Source organism: Stigmatopora argus, chromosome 2, assembly GCF_051989625.1.
Source record: "Stigmatopora argus isolate UIUO_Sarg chromosome 2, RoL_Sarg_1.0, whole genome shotgun sequence".
Taxonomy (NCBI): Eukaryota; Metazoa; Chordata; class Actinopteri; order Syngnathiformes; family Syngnathidae; genus Stigmatopora; species Stigmatopora argus.
In genome coordinates, this window is record NC_135388.1 from 1,130,001 (window position 1) to 1,155,348 (window position 25,348).

Sequence of the window (25,348 nt, forward strand, 5' to 3'; positions counted from 1 at the left end):
GAGGTCCCTCCATGCCGGGTGGTGGCAAGTGTTTCTCCTCGGTGGTAATTAAAAAAAAAAAAAGTGCACTTTGTTCGTGAGGATTGGCCACTTCCGCGTCCCCGAGAGTCAACAGTCGGGAAGTTAAGTGCACCTGAGAGGCCACTTGAGGAGAACGGAAGCGTCTTTACGCGAGGCGAGTCACAAAAGAAAGAAAAAAAGAAGAAAGGTGGCTTACTCACATTCGCTCGGCCGAGTCACAGTGAGCGAGTGAGCGAGTGAGTGATGAGCTGCGCGTGAGAGCGTGTGCTCGTCAAGCTAGCGGGAGTGACAACAGAAGGAGGACGACCGGAAATGAGGGCGTGGAGGGTTGATAAAGTAAAAGCAAATGACTTTCGAACAACAAACAAAAGATACTATTTTTTCCTTCATTATTGAAATATAATTGAGTTATTCGTCGTTTGCTGTTTTATTTTCTGTTCAAATATTTTTTTTAAATGTTTTGTTTTTAAATTGAAATGCAATGGAGAGAAATGAGTTTGTTTATTTTTCGTTTTTTAGTTCCTTTAGAATTTAAATGAAATCTGATTAGTCACTAATTGATGTGTTTTTTATTCAAATCGGTGTTAAGTGATAGTTCTTACTTTAAAAAAACATTACGTATTTAACTATCATTTCGTTCGATCATCATTGTCTCATCAACTAATCCCCATTTGTGTCGTTTAATCGCGGGATTGTATTTTCTGTCTTGGTTATGTTGCTATTTTGGTTAGATTTTTCCCAGTTTTGAGTTTGCAAGGTGTTTTCCGTCGTCATATAATAATAACAATAATAGTAATAATAATAATAATAATAATCGGACATAGGCTTTGTCATCATCATTGACTCGACAAAAGCCTTTATTAATTAATTGCTTTAATTAACTTAATTTAATTAATATTTAATTTATTTTAATTAATTAATTAAATTTAATAATTTATTGATTTAATTTAATTATTAATTTAATTTATTAAATTTAATTAATCTATTGATTTAATTACATTATTAATTTAATTTATTAAATTAATTTATTTATTGAAGTTGTGCACCCGCACTCCACTTCCTGCTTCTGGGTTCTGGGTGAATGTAACAGTCCCCCCACTGAGTGCCCGTAGTCAGTTGGGATAGGCTCTAGCACCCTTGTGAGGAAAAATGGTACAGAAAATGACAGAATAAATTCATTCATTTATTCATATATACATATATAGTACATACATATATGATATGGAATGTCGTGTAACATTACATTACAACATTGTGTTTTATTTTGAAAGAGGCCTTGTAATAGGTTTTGTGCTAGGGAGGGTGCGTACACACCTACGACCTTTGTGTGACGGGGGCGTGGGGGTGGGGGTCTTATATGGAAACACACAGTCTACAAATAGGACTGAAAAGCGCTGATAAGCCAAATGTGATTTTTTTTTCAAGTCTTCACACGTCATGTGTGAGAATTCCTTTCCCCAAGACACAAGAAGTCACTAGACGCCTCGTTGAGGTGCCTCGAGGTGGTCCGCTTTGGAGACCCTCGCTTCCTCAACCCATTTGTTCTCATTTCCTTTGGCTCCGAGTGAGTCAGAGAGAGACGGACGGACGGACGGACATGTCGGCCTAATGGCGTTGTTATCTGGCATTTTGATCGGAGCCCACAGGAAGAAGCTGCCTCCGTAATTGCCGCCTTCAAAGCATTATTAGCCTCTTGTTTTGGAAAGGCCGGCCCCCCAAAAGCCCTTTTGATGGCCCGGGATGTGTCCCCGTGTCCCCCCCCCCGTCTCCAGAAGAAAGACAAAAGTGATCGGAATTCCCCAAATGTATTTTCGCTGTTTTTTTTGCCGGCTGTCGGCCAGTCCGTCGCGGCGTGTCCCCGCAAGACGCGGGAAAGTTCGGGGAAGGTTGACTCCGAGCCAGCCCGGGGGCCGAACTGCCGCCGCACCTTGCGTGGGTGCGTGCCGACTATTCGGTAAAAAAAAACGTCAGCAAAATCCTGCTGAAGCTCGCTGGTTGCGCGGCTTGAACGGGGATGGAATGTGAAAAAACATTGTCTTTTTTTTAAGGCTAGAAGACTAACTACTGTTAGGTTGTCAATCAACAAACTCCATTGTTCTCAAGTGCAAATGTTGTTCAATTGAAACGACTAAATCGTAGGTACATAACGTTAACCGTATAAGGCAAGGGTGTCAGACTCGGGTTGGTTCGCGGGCCGCATTAACGTCAACTCGGTTTCATGTGAGCCGGACCATTTTAGATATAATATTTACATTTTTTTTTTATAAATGGATTAAAAGAACTGGATCAAAAGCCCTGAATATTCCGTTTTTTATATATCTAAAACAATGTTTATTTTAGCTTTTTTTAAATATATTTTTAGATTTTACAAAATGATTTTTGAATTAAAACTGAAAAAATGGATTAAAAAATTAAAATTATTGATTTAAAAGGGGGAAAATCAGGAAATTTTATATACATCGGAGCATTTTAAATATAATATTTAGATAAATGGAGTAAAAGAACTGGATTAAAAGCCCTGAATATTCTGTTTTTTATAGATCTAAAACAATGTTTATTTGAGCTTTTTTTAAATATATTTTTAGATTTTACAAAATGATTTTTGAACTAAAAACACAGAAAAAATGAATTAAAAAATTAAAATTATTGATTTAAAAGGGGGAAAATCATTTTTTTCATATTTTTATATATTTTTAGATTTTACAAAATGATTTTTGAACTAAAAACACAAAGTAAAAATGGATTTAAAAAATTCAATAAAGGATTTAAAAAGGGGAAATCAGGAAATATAATATACATCTATGTCTATCGTTTTAATTTGATCATAAAACAGAAAGATTGACTTTCCCGGGCCGCACAAAATGATGCGGCGGGCCAGATTGGGTCCCCGGGCCGCCACTTTGACACCTGTGGTATAAGTACTTGTACATGTGTACACTTGAAGTAGACGAATTTGGCGAGGAAGATACAGAAGAAGGTGTAAGGCAGGTATAGAGAACCTATGGCTCGGGAGCCACATGTGGCTCTTTTGATGGGTGCATATGGCTCAGAGCTCAAATATGGCTCACATTTTCATGATTTTTGACTTCAAAATTTGGAATGTGGCTCCTGAAGGAATAACTTTTGAAAATATGAATTGTTTATGGCTCTAAAATGGCGGAAGGGCACGTCATTCAAAATTAGGAGTGAAATTTTCAAAAAATTGACATGGCTAACTATGAGAGCTGTTAGCTTTCAAAGCTACTTTGCTAGCAAACTACTAGTTTTTCATAAATTGAAATCACTTTATCCGCAAATAAGCCTCGGTTCGATGTTTTCTGCCATTAATGAAGCAAAATTTGAAACATATTTGAAAAGAACAGGCATTTATAGCATGCTACGACCTAGCCGCTATGCTAACGCTGACCACCATTAGCCCAAAAATGTCTGCTTTTACGTTTACGCCTCCATTTGTTAAAATAACAGAAGGGTGGGCTAAAAAATGTGATGTATCGATAAAACACATTCCAAGTCATTTTTATATGTGCACATTTTCATAAAGAGAAGAATTCACCTGGTAGAAAAACGGAATATGAAATATTGAATAGGATCAGGGAAGAAGAGGCACCTTTGGGACACGCTAGCACGGAGAAGGTTCACATCATTATTCAGTTGGAAAGTAGTCACATGAATTAAAAATGTCTTCTGAGAGTGAAACAAGTTGAAAAAAAACGTATCTTGTGTAGAAATATGCATACAGAGTTAAATATTGGAGAAAATACCATTTTAGTCGCTCTACTGTAAAAAAAACTGGGTTGGTCTTCATTTTGTGTTTAAATAAAACGCTTTAACATCTTTTTTTGAAGGATACCACCCTCTTGTGGTCATATTAAGTAATTGCAAGCAAATAATTCGAATCCGGAAGTTGTCACTTGAATGAAATCGTAGAAATTGAAGCTCATTTGAAAATGGATTCGACGTTTATTGTTGTAAAAGATAAAGTTACTTTTCAATAGCTAATAGAATAGCATATTGTTCCATTTATTCCGAATACAAAATAATTAATCACTAACAATAAAAAGTGTCCATGTTGTGAAATTTAAAGGATATTAAAATAGTGGAGTAAATGTGTTGTATTTCTTCAGAATTGGGTTGAAAATTTGGACGTTTTCACATTAAAAGTAGAAAATGATTGATAAGAGATTTTTTTTTTTATTGATCGTCATCATTGAGTCATAATCTCATAGTTTTTTTGTGGTTCTGTTTGTTTCTGCGTCGGCGACTTCCTCTTTTGATGTTGCAACATGATTTGCATTTCTCTTGTCATTTTTTTACGTGTTCTTTCGGCTCTTCCACTTTCACGATGAAGTGCTGCTTTTTGGCTTGCTGGTTGCCCTATCTGGTCTTTGGGGTACTTGGGGAACCCTGCCGGAGTCCAAGAGGGGACGCCCCGGGGCCGGGATTGGAGGACAGTTGTAGGGTTTCTCATTACAAACAAGGTGGGTCATTTTGGCTTTTATTTTTGGGGTGTGCGTCCCAAAATGTTGGTTTAGAGCAAGGGTGTCAGACTCGGGTTAGTTCGGGGGCCGCTTTAACGTCAACTTGATTTCACATGGGCCGGACAATTTTAGATAGAATATTTTGATTTTTTTTAAATAAATGGATTAAAAGAACTGGATTAAAACCCTGAATATTCATTTTTTATAGATCTAAAACAATGTTTATTTTAGCTTGTTTTCAATATATTTTTAGATTTTACAAAATGATTTTTGAACTCAAAACACAGAAAAAATGGATTAAAAAAAATTAAATTATTGATGTAAAAGGGGAAAATCATCAAATGTAATATACATCGGACCATTTTAGATATAATATTTAGATTTTTTTTAAATAAATGGATTAAAAGCCCTGAATATTCCGTTTTTTATAGATATAAAACAATGTTTATTTTAGCTTTTTTAAAATATATTTTGAGATTTTACAAAATGATTTTTGAACTAAAAACACAGAAAAAAATGGATTAAAAAATGACAATTATTGATTTAAAAGGGGGAAATCAGGAAATTTAATATACATCGGACCATTTTAGATATAATATTTAGATTTTTTTAAATAAATGGAGTAAAAGAACTGGATTAAAAGCCCTCAATATTCCGTTTTTTATAGATCTATTTATTTGAGCTTTTTTTAATATATATATTTGTAGATTTTACAAAATGTTTTTTAAACTCAAAACACAGAAAAAATGGATTAAAAAATGACAATTATTGATTTAAAAGGGGGAAAAATCAGGAAAATTAATATACATCTATACTCTTCATTTGAATTTGATGCTAAAACAGAAAGTCGGCACTCATGATTGACTTACTCGGGCCGCACAAAATGATGCGGCGGGCAAGATTTGGCCCCCGGGCCGCCACTTTGAAACCTGTGGTTTAGAGGCAATGCAAGCTAAAAAAAGAAAGAAAGTTAGCCATCAAACTCTGATTTTCTTTGTCTATTAACTCGTTCATTGCCACTAATGACCCATTGTGCGGCGTCCAATCATAGTTCTTTTACTTCAAAACTCACATTGAACAAAGGTTCATTTGTCATATTAGTTTTTTGAGATGAGAGTTTTTTTTTTTGCGAAACATGTCGTGAATGACGTAGTGAAAAGTTCCCTTTTTTTGCCCCAAAGATCTATCGGATGCCGAATGTTGCTTGGCGCATTTCAACGGCGTCTTGGAAGAAGGGAAGTCCAACTTTGATGTCAAGTGAGTACTTTTGCTCAACGGAATTGCACCCCGGCAGCCCGTAGTCTCCTACCACATGAGAAATGTGTCCACGCCAGGATTGAGACCACCCAAAAAAATACCAATAGCCGTCTTTCGTGAGCATCAAGATCCTCTATTGTTGCTGTAAACAGACCATTTGATTGGTGCCCTTAATCTCCCCTTGGAAAACATATTTCTCTGCGCATTGTGCCCCGAGAAAGGAATATGGAAATCATTATTCTCGTCTTCTTGAAAAAGAAAATGCAGAAATTGTAATTCTGTACAATTGTTGTTGCCCTTAGTCTCCTCTTGGATAAAAGTCGCTTTTAGTCTACTGTGGTTGAAAAAGTAAAGGCAGAAATGACAATTTTCTGCTATTGTTGTTGCAGTAGCCCATTTCACTTGTTGCCCTTAGTCTCCTCTTGGATAAAAATGTCTTTCAGTGCACTGTGGTTGAAAAAGTAAAAGCAGAAATTTGAATTTTGGACTATTGTTGTTGCTGTAGACAATTTTGCTTGCTGCCCTTAGTCTCCTCTTGGATAAAAATGTCTTTCAGTCCACTGTGGTTGAAAAAGTAAAAGCAGAAATTTGAATTTTGGACTATTGTGGTTGCCGTAGACCATTTCACTAGTTGCCCTCAGTCTCTTCTTGGACAAACATGGCTTTCAGTGCAATGTGGTTGAAAAAGTAAAAGCAGAAATTAGAATGTTGTACTATTGTTGTTGCAGTATCCCATTTCTGTTGTTGCCGTAGACCATTTCACTAGTTGCCCTTAGTCTCTTCTTGAATAAAAATGTCTTTCAGTCCACTGTAGTTGAAAAAGTAAAAACAGAAATTAGAATTTTGGACTATTGTTGTTGCCGTAGACCATTTCACTAGTTGCCCTTAGTCTCTTCTTGGATAAAAGTCGCTTTCAGTCCGCTGTGGTTGAAAAAGTTAACGCAGAAATGACCATATTCTGCTATTGTTGTTGCAGTAGCCCATTTTGCTTGCGGCCCTTATTCTCCTCTTGGATAAAAGTCTGTTTAAATCCACTGTGCTGGAAAAAGAAAATGCAGAAATTGTAATTCTGTACAATTGTTGTTGTCGTAGCCCATGTCAATAGTTGCCCTTAGTCTCTTCTTGGATAAACATGTCTTTCAGTGCACTGTGGTTGAAAAAGTACAAGCAGAAATTGGAATGTTGTACTATTGTTGTTGCTGTAGACAATTTTGCTTGCTGCCCTTAGTCTCCTCTTGTATAAAAGTCGCCTTTAGTCCACTGTGGTTGAAAAAGTAAAAGCTGAAATTTGAATTTTGGACTATTGTTGTTGCCGTAGAACATTTTGCTTGCTGCCCTTATTCTCCTCTTGGATAAAAGTCTGTTTAAATCCACTGTAGTTGAAAAAGAAAATGCAGAAATTGTAATTCTGTACAATTGTTGTTGTTGTTGTAGTCCATTTCCCTCGTTGCCCTTAGTCTCCTCTTGGATAAAAATGTCTCCCTACCATGGCAAAGTCCTGAGAACTAAATGAAGAGAATTCTCTGTCTCACCAGAAGCAGTTTTTTTCTTGGTCTCCGTAGTCTCCCTTTGGATAAAAATCCAAAACGTGCATAGATTGATAAAGAAATCAAGTTTTAGTTTATCGCCATGTCCATTTTTCTTGTCGCACGCCCAGATCGATTTCGCGGCTGGAGAAGTCCTTGGAGCGCACGGGGGTCAACCGGACCAGGGCCCTGTTTTTGGGACACTTGATCGCCGTCCTCTTCAAACCCAAAGCCGCGGGTGGCCACGCCCACCTCTCGCTGGGCCGCCGGCAGATCGGAGAAGGCGGGACCGTCAACGACAGCGTGGTGGATGTGCGGGTGCCCCGGGACTTGGGCCACACCATCTTGGTCTGCCTGGTCCGCTACCCCGCGTTGGTTTTGGTACGAATTTTGCCCTTTTTTTTCAATTTTGACAATTATTTGTATACGATCGGCAGCACGTTGGCCAAGTGGTTGGTGCGTCGGCTTCGCAGTTCTGCGGTCGTGGGTTCGATCCCGGGTCAGTCCTCAATGTGTCTTTTTGCACATTTTGCCGGAAATGATTTCAAAGCGTACTCGAGTCTTTGAAATCAGATGCTCGCAATCTTGAAAAAAATCTCGCAACAGGAAGTGATGTTCACGCAGCGGTGGAAATGTTCAAAAATCGCGTGCGAGAGAGAAAAGGGCAACTATTTTAGTCCCATTGTCGATGATTGACGTTCCAATCGCGAGGCTGCTTTGAATTTACAGTTTTCAATGTTCCATTTTTGGGATGGCAGTTAAAAACACTTCCTGTTTGTTTAGAGGTTGTTTTTTTGCATCATACATGTGCGACTTCCATTTTTTTGTTAATGTTTGTCATTGACGACGGCAGAAGGACACCCGAGAAGAACTGGACCAAAACCAGCTGCTCAGTGTGAGCGTGCCGGGGAAAAACGTAACGGGATTGGTCGACCGCGTCAACATCACCGTCCATAACGTCGCCGTCAACGTGAGTCCAATCGTGGAATTTTTGTGACATGAAATCAATACATCATTTTATTGCGGTGAACAGGAAAGCCGAATTCCCAAATGTGTCTTCTTGAACTTCTCCACAGAGGGTAAGTCACTTTCTTTCTTCTTATTATTATTATTCAAATTCATATTTGATGACCAATCAATGTGTTAATCAAAGTGTTATTAGGGGCACAGGTCGGGAGTTTATAAAGTTCTGCTTTATCGGTTTTAAATTCAACAAAACAACACAAGCTCACTTGGAAATGCCCCCAAAATCAACGTGAAGTGACCTGATGTCACAGGAAGTGACCAAGAAATGGCACCAAATCAACAGGAAGTGACCCGGAATGCTCCAAAATCAATTGAGTGACCAGGAAGGCCCCCAAAATCAACAGGTAATTGAACAGTATCAAAAGGATGTCACCAGAAATATGCACAAATCAACAGGAAGTGACCTGATGTCACAGGAAGTGACCCAAAATGCTCCAAAATCAATTGATAGTGACCAGGAAGGCCCCCAAAATCAACAGGAAATTGAACAATATCGAAAGGGTCACCAGAAATACACCTAAATCAACAGGAAGTGACCTGATGTCACAGGGAGTGACCCAAAATGGCACCAAATCAACAGGAAGTGGCCCAAAATGCTCCAAAATCAATTGATAGTGACCAGGAAGGCCCCCAAAATCAACAGGAAATTGAATAATATCGAAAGCGTGTCACAAGAAATACACCCAAATCAACAGGAAGTGACTTGATGTCACAGGAAGTGACCCAAAATGCTCCAAAATCAATAGGAAATTGAACAATATTGAAAGGATGTCACCAGAAATACACCCAAATCAACAGGAAGTGACCTGAGGTCACAGGAAGTGACCCAAAAATGGCACCAAATCAACAGGAAGTGACTCAAAATGCTCCAAAATCAATCGATAGTGACCGGGAAGGCCCCCCAAAATCAACAGGAAATGGCACAATATCAAAAAGATGTCACCAGAAATACACCAAAACCAACAGGAAGTGACACAAAATGCTACAAAATCAATTGATAGTGACCAGGAAGGCCCCCAAAATAAACAGGAAATGGCAGAATATCAAAAAGATGTCACCAGAAATACACCAAAATCAACAGGAAGTGACCTGATGTCACAGGAAGTGACCCAAAAATGGCACCAAATCAACAGGAAGTGACCCAGAATGCACCAAAATCAATTGATAGTGACCAGGAATGCCGGATTTCGATATGTAAACGTTATGTTTTTGTTTTTTTTCCGTAGCGTTCAGTAGCGACGGCTGCCGCACTCTTTGGCAACGCGGGCAAAGTCACGTGACCTGCTCGTGCGACCACCTCACCTACTTTGGCATCCTCATCGTGCGTTCATGCCGGGTTTCCCACACCGACGACGCGGGACGGGACGAGTGAAATCCCATTTTTTTTGTTTTTGTTTTTTCTTTTTTGTGCCTCGGCAGGTGTCCGCCGACCTCTCGACGCCCAACAGGGCGGCGCTGTCGTACGTCACCGTGATCGGGTGCAGCCTCTCGCTCGCCGCCCTCGTTGCCACGCTGCTACTCTTCGCCGCTAGAAGGTTCCCCTTATTTACATTACATTAATATAGATATTTCTTTTAAATGTAACTCGTGTTACACTTAAGACAGGGGTGTGCAAACTTTTTCTCCCCGGCCCGCTTTTCAAAATAAAAGGGGCCAACGTGAAACCTTCCATTTTTGTTAGTTAAATTGACAATGGAAATCAGGTAAAAAAAAATTGAGTTTAGAAATATTATCTACTTCATCTTCTCAACTTTTGGCTAGCTAATGGAGAGTTTAACGATCTAGCTCCACCTAGCGGTAAAGCGGAGCATTGCCCTGTTGGCTAAATGGAAGCTTCTTATTCGTGCGGCTTGCAGGAAGATCCGCGAGGACGTGTCCATGAAGGTGCACGCCCACCTGGCGGTGGCGCTCATTCTACTCAACGCGCACTTCCTGGCCAGCCAGACGGCGGCGGCGACGGGGTCCCACGGGGTCTGCTTGTACGTGGCGCTGGGGCTGCACTACTCCCTGCTGGCCACCTTCAGCTGGATGGCGCTAGAGAGCTTCCACCTCTACCTTCTCCTGGTGCGCGTCTTCAACATCTACATCCCAAGATACATGCTCAAGCTGGGACTTCTGGGATGGAGTGAGTCGAACGCACTTCGTCGAAAAAGGGAAGGGATGGGTCCAAAAGTATGTGCAATTCCCGAGTTGACCTGAGTGGGCGGTAGTGAGTCAGTAGGCCAACCAGACTGGAGGATATTTTTTTATTAACACAATATATTTGCTTGTGCAGCTTGCTCCAAATACCGTTTGGTAGCTCTTTGTAGTTAGCGCACTGAAAGTGGCGCGCACACCCTTTTCCCGACTGTAACAGGCTTGCTAGCTTCGGAGTTGACCACCCTTTCTTAATAATGTCCATTTTTTTCTGGAAAAGTCTGTCTGGAAAATAGCTTTGTGAGCAAATCTGCAACAAAATCCATTTGTTTTGCTCTGTCGGCCATTGTGGGTGGAGTTTGCCATCTCTGGCTGCCTCACTATGGCTTTGGCCCGCCTACTCTCTATAGCTAGCCAATCAGAGTTGGTGAAAGCAATGACGTATCCCAGCCAGCAAAATGGCAATGCCTCTGAAAAAGCATTGTGGTGTTGCCAACTCGAAATCTGATTGGTTAAAAGCAACAGTCTTGTTTAATGCAGCAGAGCCCACAGAACTGATTGCGAAGGCTTTGAGGCAGATTTCTGATCCTGGCAACAAATAATGGCTGAAATGTGATTGGTTAAATGCTTCAATATGAAAACACACATCTGGAAGCGGTGTAAACAGGGGGGAAAGCAATGAAAGGAAGCTAACAGACCATTTGGAATGATTTCATAAGTATTGATGGACAAAATATAATATATGATTCAGATATTTCTTAGGCCAGCAGAGAAGGCCTTGAAGGCCCTGACGGCACGCCACTGCATTCTACACAAGTACAATGAGATTTAAAAGCTTCAGCATAGAGTGCACATATAAATAAGTAGTTCTAAAAAGATTTATATACAATAAAAATGTAGTTGGGTTAAAAAAAAAGGACTATGTTGATAGAGGTAGCTGTAAAAACTATAAGTTTGAAGGAAAAGAACACACATTTGTGGGTTTAAAAAAGGCTATGGTTTCGGGAATATTTTGTATTTGTGTACATATTGCAGTATTTTATATATAGGTTTTCATATAGTTGCAAATCGGGGGAGGAAAAAGTTGGATATTTTTGTTGAATAGGGCATGACTAGTTAATTTTACACAGTTGAAGGAAATCAAGTGATTTTGCGGAAAAATTCTTGCATTTATATATAAAAAAGTATAGCGTATATTTTCGAGATTCAGGCTGTGTTTGAGAAAACTGCGAAAAAATCATCTCCATTTTTTCTTCTCATGGAAAAAGTTGCATGTTTTAAGTGAAAAAAGGTGATTTGTTTTGAAAAGAGCGACTTGATTTTTGTTTTTTTAGCCTTGCATGGCATCTTGGGAAAAGTGCGGGTGTTGACCTTTCTTCTGCTTGTGCGCAGGCACGCCCGCCGTCGTGGTGTTGGTGGTGTTCCTGGTTCAGTCGGACGCTTACGGCCTGGTGGCCTTGGACGACAGCCCAATGTAAGCGCTCGAACGCAATTTGGAGTGTCGTCGGGCGGCGCGGTTGACGGTGCGAGCGCAGATGCTACCTGGCGGAAGGCACCCTGAAGAAGGTCAGCACCTTTGGCGTCTTCTGCGTGGTCTTCGCCTTCAACCTCGTCATGTTGATCGTCACCGTTCACCGCTTGATCGGATTCACGCGCAGCAAACAGGTAGGAATTATCGCCAAAAATTGGCCCCTTTCAGTAGAACACCGGTGTCAAAGTGGCGGCCCGGGGGCCAAATCTGGCCCGCCGCATCATTTTGTGCGGCCCGAGAAGCAAATCATGTGTGCCGACTTTCTGTTTTAGGATCAAATTAAAATGAAGAGTATAGATGTATATTATACTTCCTGATTTCCCCCCTTTTAAATCAATAATTGTCATTTTTTAATCCATTTTTTTCTGTGTTTTAGTTCAAAAATCATTTTGCAAAATCTAAAAATTGATTTAAAAAAAGCTAAAATAAACATCGTTTTAGATCTATAAAAAACTGAATATTCAAGCCTTTTAATCCAGTTCTTTTAATCCATTTATAAAATTAAAAAATCTAAATATTATATCTAAAATGGTCCGATGTGTATTAAATTTCCTGATTTTCCCCCTTTTAAATCAATAATTATCATTTTTTAATCCATTTTTTTCTGTTTTAGTTCAAAAATCATTTTGTAAACTCTAAAAATAGATTTTAAAAAGCTAAAATAAACATTGTTTTAGATCTATAAAAAAACGGCATATTAGGGGCTTTTAATCCATTTATTAAAAAAAATCTAAATATTATATCTAAAATGGTCCGGCCCACATGAAATGGAGTTGACGTTAATGTGATTAGAATGCATTAGAATAAGACTTCAATTAAGGGACCAAAAAAGTGTTGGATTTTTTTTCGCTTCAGTTTGGAGCGCCGGAGCGAGGCCGAGCCGGGCGGAATGTTTTGACGGTCCTGGGCCTGGCCACTTTGCTGGGCATCACCTGGGGCTTGGTCTTCTTCTCTTTCGGGCACATGACCACGGGGGGCCTCTACCTTTTCTGCATCCTCAACCCGCTCCAAGGTGAGTGTTCGAGCAAAAGTGCGGCGACCCCTTCTGCCTCCTCAGGGCCCGTTTGTCCTCGTCCTCACAGGCGTCTTCATCTTCCTGTGGTTCGTCATGTCGTGGAGGAAGTCGGCACCCTCGGCGTCCAACAGTAGAACACCCAGCGCCACCGGCTGACATTATTGCCTTCCCTAATAAATCACATTCTGCCTATTTTCCAATAATTTTGAAGTACTACATCAATGGAGGACAGATCTAGTGGCTGTAGTTAGCTAGGATTAGCTCCAGCACCCCCTGCGAAGACGGTTTACTTAAATCTCTGAGGCTTATGAAAAATAGGTGGCAAAAGTTAACAATTCATATATATTTCAAAGTAAATGCTCCATCGATAACGTTATGACGATCGAATGGCACTGACACAAAATGGCCGACAAGTGATAGCGGCAGTCCCTGTTGTCTCACAGCACGCTTACGTATCTTGCTCCAGTTTAGCTTCTTCCAAATAATCGTGCTGAACCCACAATGCCAATGTCTTAACTAGATTAAAACATTCGTGAAACATTCGCGTCTTGCTAAAAGAAAAGCTTCGCTGCATGCTTTATTTTGGTTTGACGTAGCTCGTTTTAGCTAACAATGCTAGCGGCTAACTACGAAAGGCATTGGCTAGCATCACATCGTGGTAGTAGTTAACTCAGTGTAGTTAGTTTAGTTGAGTAACAGAGTCAAATAGTTTTACCGACCTTTTGAGATAGCTTTTTTTACTGCAGTCCGATGGGATTTGGGGTTAGCAAAGCAGCATTCAGATGACGTACGTCCATTTATCGTCCGGGGAAGATTTATAAAACATTTTCCCGAGAAAGCTTAAGCATTCAAGCAAGCGCGTCTGCTCCTGCGGCACTCACGTGTCGTGGCGTGATGACGTTGGTTCTCTTCAGCGCGTCATTTTCGGGCGACCAAATCAACAGAAGTCCCGTGTGGACATTTAAGGCTGAGTTTGGCATTGCCATCTGTCGGCCATTTTGCGTCGGGGCAACTCGATAAACGACTCAGTGGCATTCAAAGGTTCACAGATGTAAAAAAAAAAACAACAACACTGGTTACGGCCCCAAGTGAAATCAAATACATTTTTTAAAAAACTATTTATTGTACACAATAATAAATAACATATTATGAAGCAGTACATGCCTAGGCTTTCATGAATTTGGTCTGGCAGTCTGGCATCTCAGACTTGGTACGAACTAACATCTTTTAAGTCAGCGCTCACGTTGGCAACGCCGATTGCTAGCTTAGCAATAGCCGATGCATAGATCGAAAGTCGAAGTATCTCGAGAAAACTGGCGGATTTTGGATTGATAACGAACAGATATCAGTCAAATTATTTCGTCACAACTAATATGTTTTGTTGCGTGCCGTGTTAAAGTTGTCTTTTGAGAGAATCCTTTGCCACAAATTGAGCAAGTAAAAGGTTTCTCTCCAGTGTGCGTCACAGAGTGTCTTTTTAAATGTGACCGTCTCACAAAAGTTTGCGCACAAATCGGGCAGGAAAAGGGTTTCTCGCCGGAGTGGTTTATCGTGTGCCTTTTTAAATCGTCCTTTCTAGAGAATCTTTGAGTACAAATTGAACAAGGAAAAGGTTTCTCTCCGGTATGTGTTCTTTTGTGTTTGGTTAAACTTGACTTTTGAATGAATCCTTTATCGCACACCGAGCAGGTGAAAGGTTTCTCTCCCGTGTGTGTCTTTTTGTGATATGTGAAACTCGACTTTTCAATGAATCTTTTACCGCAGACGAAGCACACAAAAGGCTTTTCTCCGGTGTGTCCCAAGGTGTGTATTTTCAAATCGCGGTTTCTGATGAAGCCTTTACCACAAACCGAGCAGAGAAAAGGTTTCTCCCCCGTGTGCGTACCGGTGTGCGCTCGTAGACTTTGCCTTGACGTAAACGTTTGGCAACATAGCGAGCAAGCAAAAGGCTTTTCTCCAGTGTGCGTTCGCTCGTGTATTTTTAAGGCCGATTTTCGATAGAAGGATTTGCCACAAACCGAGCACCTGAAAGGTTTCACACCCGTGTGCGTCACGACGTGTCCCGCCAAGTGTGACTTGGCAAAGAATCCCTTCCCGCAAACGGCGCAGGCGAAAGGCTTCTCGCCGGTGTGTTTTCTTACGTGTGTTGCTAAGTTCATCTTGGAAGAGAATCCTTGACCACAAAGCGAGCAGACAAAGGGGGTTTCCCCCGTGTGCGTTTTTGTGTGCTGTGTTAAATTGTCCTTGCTGGAAAACCTTTTGTCGCAAACTAAGCAGGCAAAAGGTCTTTCACCGGTGTGGGTTCGTGTGTGTCTTATTAGATCGCAGTTACTGGTGAACCCTCTACCGCAAACTGAGCAGACAAAAGGGTTGTGTTCGGCGTGCGTTCGTTTGTGAGCTCTCAAACTGGCTTTACTCCTGAGTACTTTACCGCAAACGGCGCACGCAAACGGTTTCTTCCCGGTGTGCACGATAGAGTGTACTTTCAAAGAGAACCTCCTGGCGAACGCTTTGGCGCAAACCGGGCAGGAAAAAGGTTTCTCCCCCATGTGCTTTGTTTGGTGGTGCTCCGTTAGACTTCGCTTGGCGGCGAAGGTTTGGCGACAGACCGAGCAGGCGAAAGGTTTTTCCCCAGTGTGCGTCCTGGCGTGGGTTGTCAAGTGGGACTTTCTGTAGAAGCTTTTATCGCACACCGTGCAGGCAAACGGTTTGTCGCCCGTGTGTGTTTTGGAGTGTCGGGTCATACTTTTCTTATCGGCGTAGGTTTTGCTACAGACAAGGCAAGCAAAGGGTCTCTCCCCGGTGTGGTTTCTCATGTGGCGGACCAAAGCGTTGTTCGCTGAGAAGATTTTACCGCAAACTGAGCAGACCCATGTTTGGTGTCTGGCTTGTGTTTTTTTCTCCTTGGTGTGGGTTCCTTCGTGGCTGATTAAACGATACTTTCGCGAGAATCTCCGACCGCAGACGGAGCAAGCGAAGGCTCTCTCTCCCGTGTGTATGATGGTGTGTCTTTTCAACGATCTCTTGTTGGCAAAACTTTTTCCGCACTGAGGACATTTTACGCGCGGCGCGTCCATGTCGTCTTTGTCGTCGTGGTCGGAAGACCGTGACGTTGCCTTCTCGTTATCCGACGGTGGAGGAGAGAGGCTTTCACCTTCTTCGCATTTGACACTGACAATTGTCGATTGGGTCATTTCCTGCTCCTCTTCCTCATCCTCCTCTTCTTCTTTTACCCGCAGGATCTCTGGCTCAGGACTACAGGTGACGTCTGTTGGACAAGAAGAAAAAGACAAAAAACAAAGGGTGCGGTCAAGACAAGCTTGATCAGGTCCTTCAAATGGATTGGAGGCGTTAACCCATTTTGGACTTGTTTCAGCCAGGTTAGCTTCCTAAAAAAAATACTCAATTGAAATTTGCGCTTGATGAGTATTTGCTACGGACTTTATGCGTTGGGAAAAGTAGATGCAGGTATTTTATGGACTATAAGATGCTCAGGAGAATGAGTGGGACTAAAAATCTTACACTTCACTGACTGCCCCGTTAGCTTAGCTGTAGCGGCTCATTAGCGTTAGCTCCGGGTTTTGGTTACTAGGTTCCAATCACCGTGCGATCGTCCAACCAATCTCCGAAAAGTTCCCTGTACGTTTCATGTCAAGAATATGTCAGGAGTAATATGCAAAATTTGCACTTTGGTTATTCAATAAATGGCCCAAATATTTCAATACACCTTAAAGAAACATATTTACCATATTAACTGGCGAGGCATTGTAAAATTCAATGATTTTAAGGCAATTTTAAGGGGCGGTGGCTTATATGCGAGAAAATACAGTACTTTTTACACGGTTCTCAATGGTTAAACAGAGATGTAGCCATTTTACAAGTAAATTGTCAAAGTTCTTATTGTGTTTACAACGGAAAAGTGGAGACAGTTGAAACAAAGTTGCACGACCAGCAGCTTTAGTAAGATATTAATGTAATAACTAGTTTTGCAACGCTAACATTGCTTAGCTTTTTTATGGCAAACCAAGAGCGCCCTCTCCCGGCTGACTGTGGCTAATGTTTAATCCGTGGTCACCCAATGTCACATTTCCTAAAAGGTAAAACTTTGAAAGTTATAAAAAAAAAATCCCCCCTTGGTTTATAGTGCAGAAAACAGATAAAAAATGTAGACTTTTGTTTTAATTGAGAGTCAAATTCTGGTTCTAAACATGTCAATTATTGGAAGTGTCAATCAAAAAATATCCTTAGACATGTTTTTTTTGCTTGTCATACGTCATAAATCTTAATTATTTGGAAAGAAAACAAATCCGCTATTTAAAGTCTGTACATCAAAGACCACTTTTACAGCCCTTGGTTAAATTTGCTCGCCTCTGTTTGTTAATACTTCAAAAGGAAGAAAAATAAGAGTGTTTGCCGTAAAACCTGAAAGAAAATCGCAACTGAGAATAAAGTATATAGTACATACTCATTCTCTGAGTACTATTTTCGTCAAAAGGGGACCCTAAAACGCATTTCCACTTCTAAATATACACATCTGAGAAAGTCAAATATTCGGAGTACGAGTGAGAATCTTATCAAAAGTATTTAAATATAATATTTAAGTGAACCTAAGTTTGAAAGGCCATCGGCGGCCATTTTAGGTAGCGAACGGCCATTTTAGATGACAATGGGCAGATCCCACGTGTTGTTTTTTTCCTTTTAAGGAAGCCCAAAAAAGGTTTTGCTGCACAATGACTGCAATGCGCATGCGTATAAATCCAAAATACTAGTTATGACGCCAAGTAAAAGGGAACAAACCTGTTTCGCAATAGTCTTCACGAGGCTCCGACTTGTACATTGCTGGACATTGTGTCTCGTTCTCTTCGTCATTTTCACTGAATTCCATCTTCATACGGCGGCTGAAATGACGACGGACGTCGACGCGAACGCGCAGAAAGACGGAAAAGGAAAGAAAAGTGGATTTGCACTGCGACCGCGAGCAAGAAAATGTCGTTAGGAAGAATCTAGTCTTCCACAGATTCGAATGTTCTCTGTGGTGAAGATGGCAAAGGGCAAATGGCGGCCGTGGTGTCACGTGACGAGACGCTGGGACAGTGACGTTAGACCCAGTGACGTCAGTCTTATGCAATTTCACAAATTGTGCACAATTTCCATACTGAACAGTACATTTTAAACCTTCACAATTACGTGACGACATTTGTAGGTCAAAGCTCATGGAATTTTTTTTTTTCTTAAAAGGCAATTTAATGCTTGTTTTGGTTTTCATATTCCAAAATACATACACATTAGCCCCCCAGTGTTTGTAAATAGACAAAAGTGATGCATTTTTAATCCTTTCTTCATTTTTCATTCAGAAAAAAGGTAAATTTGAGACGCAAGGACATACACAGTAGAAAAATAATTAGAGATTCTCTGAAAATTGAAATTTACTAGAAACACAGCATAAGCCACAGTGGGGTGAAACCTTTTGCCTGCCCAATTCGTAGTCAGACATTCCCATTAAAAGTTCACATAAGGGCATTTCATTCATTTCAAGGACAGTGGTGGCAAAACCTTTTGCATGTCCCCTTTGTGATAAACGATTCCCTCGAGGACAAGTGGTTAGTGTGTCGGCTTCACAGTTATGGGGTCCTGGGTTCGATCCCAGGTCTGGTCGTTACGTGTGGAGTTTTCATCTTCTCCCTGGGCCTGCGTGGGTTTTTCTTCGGGTACTCTGGTTTCATCCCACATCCCCAAAGCATCCATGCTAGGCTAATTGTGTATGCTAAATTGTCCGAGCAACAAACGATTGGTTGTCTACTTATGCCATGCGATTGGCTGGCCACCCATTCAGGGTGTCTCCCTCCTGGTGTGTGTAGTCAACTGGGACAGGCTCCAGCAACCCCAGCGACCCCTGAGGCTAACCGGGTCAGAAAATGAATGAACTAACAAAATCCCCTCGAAAGAACTACCATATTTTCACGACTAGATGGTGCATCGTATTTTTAGCCGCAGTGTCAATAACGAGTGCTATTTCTGTATTTTACACACACAAAGGACGCACCGTTTTTATAGACGCAGCCAGGCATGGCAAAACATACACCAGCTTCAACATACACGCTACACCCACACGCTAAAAACACGTTTTTAAAAAGGCAACGGAAGCAAAACTGAGTTGGGTTGTACTTTATTTAGCCATTTTACAATGTAATCATGTCATCATCACCCACAAATCCATCAAAGTCCTCATTTTCTGTGTCCAAATTGAACAATTCTCCAAATGAGTCATCGAAAACGCTGAGTTTTATACATTCGTCCAGGCGGCCACAATCCATTCGCAAATAGTAGCTAGCTAGTAGCTAGCGTAACTATTCCCGCGCTGCCTTCCACGCTTCGTAAAGCTGTGTTGATGTCGATGTCCAGGCCACAATTCATTGGGTGTATTGACAAAAGTATATATCCCAACAGTCACTGTGCAGTACTTTTTCTACAGGGAAAGTAGTAAGAGAGTCGGGGGCTGCTTGCCGTAGTTGTGAGAGCTGTAGAGGATGTGTACCCTATCCACTGATTTATTTGATTTTATCGTGATAACAATTTTAGTATTGGTCCATATATAAAGCGCACTGGATTATAAGGCGCCCTGTCTATTTTGGAGAAAATTGAAGACTTTTATGTGCGCCTTATAGTCATGAAAATATGGTACTACTTAAAAGTGCACACGAGAACCCACACTGAGTAGAAACCATTTGCCTGCTCTGTTTGTGGTCAAAGATTTCAGTGGGAAGAGACAAAAAAAAACTTTACAAAATATTTTGGCTCTTCCCAACAATTTCAAACACACTGACCCCAATGTCACTGACTTTATTTTTTTGGTACACATAGTGTACTTTATATGTACAGTAGAATGAGACCATCATAAATCTCATATAATTTGGATGATTATACGTAGCAGCTGAGCGAAACCCCTGTATGTACAACAGTTGAGTAGTTGAAAAAAATGAATTGTTCAAGCCAGGTTGTCAAGAATTTTTGAGCAAAATACTCCATCTCTGACGAAGAAGCGTGGAGAAGAGCCTTCTTGGTATAAACTTCCTTCGTTGGAGCTCTCCTCCGACGGCAGCGTTCAATGTCAACAATGTGGATAAAGTCGTCTTTTGTTGGTTCTCAAGGGCCGTTATGATGACACATTTCTTTCAAAGCTTTAAGCTCCTCCTTCAGCGATTTATTCTGATTTTCCAGCTTGGCCACACGTTCCTCCAAGCCTTGCACGTAGGCCTTTCTCCTCCTTCTGTATTCACGAGCGGCTTCCCTGCAGACGTATTGCAGACGTTAAGCTTTATTATGAAATCATTTTGCTGTAAAACAGCGGTAAAGATGTCAAAAAAAGTTGTTTCCTTTGTCGTGTTGGTGCACGGATGTTTTTTTGGGGGGAAAAAGCGATATTTTTCTCCCTGAGGCAGGATATCGCGTGAATATATTAGCTTAGCTCATCCATTTTGCTAGCACCAGTTTGTTAGCCTACTTTTCAAAGTTGCCACACGTCAAATCGGTGGCCAAAAGTGGTACTGCAACTAAGTTGAAAATTCAGCACTCGATATCATAGTATTGTTGTTTATTTTAAATAGAAAACACACGTTAACAAGCGACCCTCACATGTGTTAGTAGTGATATTCCACAACCGGATTATCTGACAAAAACTAAAAAAAATGTAGTGACAAAATGTTACCGTTGTGAAATATAACCATTTTAAATTAAATCTGTGTTTTGATATTCCTTCCACCTGTTGAAACTTCCTACAAATGTCACGTTTAGAAGCTATTTTCATTTTTATCATGTCTTATTTCAGCTTTTCATTGTGTCTACATGACCGTCAGATGATGTATTTGTACCACAATATTTGATATTAATCACTAAAAGTCGATATTTTCTACTAGCAAGACTACCTGTTTTTCATCAAGCTGCGCTCTGATTGGTTGCGAGGAGCGCTACCCGGCGCCACGCCATGCGGGAGCATGGAATTGGCGTATTGTAACTGCGCCGCTGTCATGTCACCTGTCAAATCAGAAAAATGGAACGCATGTGTTTCTGCAGGAAAAAAAGAATAAAAACAGCTTTTAGATATAGTATGACTGCCATTGGGAATGATAGACGGCCAATTTATTAGGCTAAGACTTTTCTTTTCTGCCGGGATGAAGCCTAGTCCATCCTTTCGACGCGTTGGATGCCATTGACGGCGTTAAGCGTCCAACCAATTTCCACCAGGAGGTGACCAGTCGAAGTGGATTGGACGTGTGGCACCGTCAATGGCATGGAATTATGTGCAATTTGAGCAACTTCCAGCATGATATGACTTTTCGCTATATAAATATATAGCGCGTTAGCAAGCAATGTACTCAGACAGTCAAGCTGTCAGCATCATACAGTGACATCTAGAGGATCTTGTGAGTAAATACCGCATTTTCTCGCACATAAGCCGTATTTGTAACTAAAAAAATGATGACTGAATCAAGGGTACGGCTTATATGCGCACAAGACTTGATATACTTTTTCACCGGTAGATGTCGGCAAAGTAACATTTACTATTTGTTGGTTATTTCCTGTTTTGAAGTAAGAAAACAACCATTACTGGATGAATTAATTCCTTATGATGTTGACCCTAATAATGTGCTTTGGATTCATAGAGTATCTCAGAAATAGCACGTGTGATGATTTTTCTTAATATTTTCCCTTCAAAGTAACACATTTGTACTCCCTATTAAAACTATGAATATGAAGGTAAAAATTGGGAATCAGGGAGCGGCTTATACGTGAGAAATTGTAAAATTCAACAACTTTAAGGCCATTTTAAGGGTGTGGCTTATATGCAAGTAAATACGGCATTTGTACGTTTTTTATCGCTTAATAAGGGGAATTACAATCATTATTAAGGGGAGCAATTGGCTGAGGTTTACAGGTATGCAAGTACGTCCTGACACGTTGTTGCTAGGTATGTTCGGTAGCTAGTTAGCTAGCTAGCTAGGCCACGGTGGGTGAAGCAATTCAGGATTTGTACCTGCCAGTGGTTGAGCAAATTGCATCTGCAAGTTATCCTGCCTCTCTGCGCAGTACTGCATGGGCAGAGCTTGTGTCGCTTGCGTACTTGGCATAGCCATGGTCGCCACCGTCGGGGTTGCCTCGTTCTGATAACAGAAAGGACCTCCTTCAAATGAAAGAAAAAGACCGTCATTTAGGATTTTTTTTTACACACATTTCATCACACGCTTTGGTGGGGTTGACATTGTGACGAGGAAATAGCCAAGAGATGGGCGGACAGTTGGAGAAAGCGGCGTGGGTGTTTTGCTAGTTAGCGAGCGTGTTGTTAGCTCGATAAAATCAGAGTTTGGATAACATTTTGTCTCTTTTTAGACTATTTTTTTGTGTTTTCTCGCTGTACAGTGGTACCCCTACATACGAGCAGCTCTACCTACGAGATGCTCGAGATACGGGGAAAATTTCGAGCAAATAATTAGCACTAGATACGAGAAAAATTTCAAGATGCGAGAAAGCCAGGTGGCCATGACATGAGAGGCTGTTTATCATTGTAGCTTTTTTACCGCATCTATTTCGTGTATAACAGATAACTACGAGCACTGAACGGTTTCTTCACACGTGATTCTCCTACACATGGACCAGAAAACGCACAATGCGCATGTGCGGGCAAAAAGAGGGCTTTGTGGGTAATGAAGTATACTCGTGCACACAACACGGATAGCCAATGGCACCCTTTCTCAGAATAAAACTTCATTACCCACAACCAATACGTGGGTAGGCTGTTATTCCTTCCTTAGCCTGTTAGCTCCCGCGATCGCTCATTCAAGACTACTTCTCGTTGGCAAGTGGTCGTGCGTTATCCTATTGTGAGGACATTTGTGTGCATCATTTTGGGAATGTTTTGAAGGGAATACAACAGCAAACAGCCCATCGATAGCGAACGTGAGGGGGGAGGCGTGGCAAACAGCTAACCTGCCCAGAACGAAGGTATAAAAAAAAATTAAAAAAATTTGAATTCAGTTTTGTGTAATGTTACATTAAACGTATGTTTGAGTGTGTGTTTGTGTATATATTAATCCAAGTTAATTTAAATTTGTTTGTTCGGTCACGAGTGCGTTGCCGTGGATAAAGTCCCCCAGAAACCCCTCCCCCTCCCGGCGAAATCCGTCAAATTTTAGTTCTATTAAACACTTTTTATTACTATTAAACCACTAGTTATGTGTTACTTTGTTAATAGATGGCGAATTAGAAGATATAAAAATGTTTTTCCAATCCAATATCCTGGTTTTGGTGTTTTTTCAGAGGGTTGGAACAAATTAATTTGTTTTTAGTACATTTCAATGGGAAACGTTCGTTTGAGTTACGAGAAGCTCGACATACGAGCTCAGTCCCGGAACCAATTAAGATTGTATGTAGAGGTACCACTGTATTGGTTATACAACAATTGTCATTTTGGTAGGCTAGCCTTCTGTATTTTGTTTTTTTTGGGGTGCTAGATTAGCTTTTAGAGCCTTTTTTGGCAGTACATGTACTGCTAAGATTTACATTTTGGAGCCGAGTCGTACTTTGTTTTTGTTTTTTTGGTGGTCATCTCAAGTACACACAGTGCACACATGATTTTTTTTGCTTTTGGCGGCTTGCTTAATGAAAAAAAAAGTTGAACAAATTAGGGGTGGTTGGACCGATGGTAGAGTGGTAAGCATGTCCGCTTCACAGTTCTCAGATGGCGGGTTCAATCCCCGGTGGGTTCCGACTTAACCGTATGGCATTTGTATGTTTGTATGCCTGCGTGGGATTTCTCCGGGTACTCCGCTTTCCTACCATGTCCCAAAAACATGCATGCTAGGCTAATAGAATGCGCTAAATGGTCCTTAGCTAGAAGTGATTGGTTGTTTGTCTCGTTGTGGTCCGTGACTGGTCGGCAACCGATTCAGAGCGAGTCGGCTGAGATAGACTCCGGCACCCCACACGGAAAACAAATGAATGAAATGAGGTGTCTGGAATTACCTTGTATTGATGGGAAATAATTGTTGGGGTGATTCCACATGTTTTGACAGTAGCCAAAGGCATTGGATTCTGCGGCAAGCGTCTGCGGGTTGATTGTCGTCATGGCGGTCAATGTTTGCGTGCCATCGGCGTTTAGCGTGTGAGATTGAGGAGGCTGGACGGATGGATGGGAAAGAAAACGGGAAAAAGTCAGCAGACGTCCGCCTAAGACGCCAAATTCAAAGCATTGTCGGATTTGGTAGATTTAGCTGCCATCAAGGAGGCGGACATCCGATCCATTTAGAGTAGGAGGGGTCTTCATTTGCCACACAGACCCTCAAAATGGATTGGACGTCTATTCCCGTCAATGGGAGGAAATTTAAAAAAATGTTTTCTGACCTTTTGGAATTCACTAACCAGAAATTGAAGGATTTCTTGCATTTCATATTAAAAAAATATCCTAAATGGATGTTAAAAAATAAAATAAAATACTGATAACAGTGGTTACCAGAATGTACAAAAAAATGTAAAACAAAAAAATAACATTTAAAAAAAAACATTAAAAGCACCATATTTTAACACTTTTTACAGCGGACGGCAAGATCATTGTTGTTTTTTTTAGAGCAACCCAAATATTACTTTAGTGCAGCAGAAAAAAATATATAATTTAACCATAAATTACATATATACATTATATAAATTAATATATATATATAAATATTATTCACACAAATTTTCCAGATATGTCAAAAGTGCAATAGGACTAACTTTAACAAAACTCAATTCTGAGTGAATATCCATTATTCATTACATATTGCAAACTAGTTTATTTTAACAACAGCTGCAGTTGATTTTGCACTTCTCAAATTGACTAAAATGTTGGTGGCTCGTGTCTGGTTTGGTCTACACACAATTTAAAAATAAATAAATAAATATGTGATTTTTTCCTCTCCTTTGTGGCCAAAAATGTTTTTTTTCGCATCACTTTTCCGAGAAAAAAAACTGTATTTGAAACGTTTCTATACTCACATCCATTGTTTTGGCGTTGAAACGAAAAATACCAAAGACATGTGCCTGATCACGTGTGTACTCGAAGATACTCTTTAAAAGAAAAAGTACTGCAGACTGCACGCGTCGAAATATGCAGCAAGGCCAAGCCATATTCCTTTCAAGCCGGGTTGTTTATTGCATCAAAACTTATGTCACCAAAGCTCTGACCGTAAAAAAAAAAAAAAAGATATATTACACCGCAAATGTACCAGAGAGATACTTTGTTTTGACGTCACGCCCTCATGCGTCATCTCGCATTTCGGCGAAGATGAAAACGTTTACGTGCTTCAATGGGAGACTTTCTTGTCATTTG

The 25,348-nt window shown here is 40.7% G+C and overlaps 3 protein-coding genes and 1 pseudogene across 5 annotated transcripts in view; 1 reads left to right on the forward strand and 3 right to left on the reverse strand.

Annotated features, from left to right (window-relative positions):
* mmp15b (matrix metallopeptidase 15b) overlaps positions 1 to 259 on the reverse strand; it is an 18,466-nt gene extending 18,207 nt beyond the window's left edge. Inside the window, exon 1 of the mRNA XM_077589898.1 lies at positions 1 to 259. This exon is cut by the window's left edge and continues 279 nt beyond it. The gene's annotated coding sequence lies outside the window, so the exon portion shown is untranslated.
* Positions 260 to 4,231: 3,972 nt separating this feature from the next.
* LOC144070720 (adhesion G-protein coupled receptor G2) lies at positions 4,232 to 13,182 on the forward strand. Its single transcript, XM_077595154.1, has 12 exons — positions 4,232 to 4,499; positions 5,681 to 5,756; positions 7,414 to 7,663; positions 8,136 to 8,252; positions 8,316 to 8,361; positions 9,535 to 9,629; positions 9,728 to 9,843; positions 10,165 to 10,433; positions 11,837 to 11,918; positions 11,980 to 12,109; positions 12,831 to 12,987; positions 13,058 to 13,182. The coding sequence occupies exons 1-12, from the start codon at positions 4,295 to 4,297 to the stop codon at positions 13,144 to 13,146; spliced, it is 1,632 nt and encodes a 543-aa protein (XP_077451280.1). The 5' UTR covers positions 4,232 to 4,294; the 3' UTR covers positions 13,147 to 13,182.
* A 1,222-nt stretch (positions 13,183 to 14,404) lies between these two features.
* LOC144070719 (uncharacterized) lies at positions 14,405 to 18,069 on the reverse strand (annotated as a pseudogene). The gene is made up of 2 exons (XR_013299441.1): positions 17,788 to 18,069; positions 14,405 to 16,258 (listed from the first exon to the last, which is right to left on the reverse strand). The product of XR_013299441.1 is annotated as an uncharacterized LOC144070719 (transcript).
* A 1,746-nt stretch (positions 18,070 to 19,815) lies between these two features.
* LOC144070736 (cAMP-responsive element modulator-like) lies at positions 19,816 to 25,201 on the reverse strand. Of its 2 annotated transcripts, none has more exons than XM_077595180.1 (5): positions 25,015 to 25,201; positions 24,007 to 24,160; positions 22,022 to 22,168; positions 20,913 to 21,021; positions 19,816 to 20,278 (listed from the first exon to the last, which is right to left on the reverse strand). In XM_077595180.1, exons 1-5 carry the CDS (start codon positions 25,144 to 25,146, stop codon positions 20,134 to 20,136), a joined length of 687 nt encoding a protein of 228 aa, XP_077451306.1. In that variant the 5' UTR covers positions 25,147 to 25,201; the 3' UTR covers positions 19,816 to 20,133. The 2 variants fall into 2 exon arrangements, with proteins under 2 accessions (XP_077451306.1, XP_077451305.1); XM_077595179.1 differs by having other exon boundaries at positions 20,913 to 21,054; positions 25,015 to 25,200.
* Between the last annotated feature and the right edge of the window lie 147 nt (positions 25,202 to 25,348).

What these genes read in the sequence shown, in the direction of transcription:
- LOC144070736 (XM_077595179.1), bottom strand. Translation starts at nt 25,146, where the DNA reads ATGGCTTGGCCTTGCTGCATATTTCGACGCGTGCAGTCTGCAGTACTT. An exon ending in TCAACGCCAAAACAATGGAT is followed by an intron (nt 24,161 to 25,014) that starts GTGAGTATAGAA and finishes CCATCCGTCCAG; the next exon opens with CCTCCTCAATCTCACACGCT. An exon ending in ATTTGCTCAACCACTGGCAG is followed by an intron (nt 21,055 to 22,021) that starts GTACAAATCCTG and finishes TTTTTCCTGCAG; the next exon opens with AAACACATGCGTTCCATTTT.
- LOC144070720 (XM_077595154.1), top strand. Translation starts at nt 4,295, where the DNA reads ATGTTGCAACATGATTTGCATTTCTCTTGTCATTTTTTTACGTGTTCT. An exon ending in GCTACCCCGCGTTGGTTTTG is followed by an intron (nt 7,664 to 8,135) that starts GTACGAATTTTG and finishes TGACGACGGCAG; the next exon opens with AAGGACACCCGAGAAGAACT. An exon ending in TCCATAACGTCGCCGTCAAC is followed by an intron (nt 8,253 to 8,315) that starts GTGAGTCCAATC and finishes TGCGGTGAACAG; the next exon opens with GAAAGCCGAATTCCCAAATG.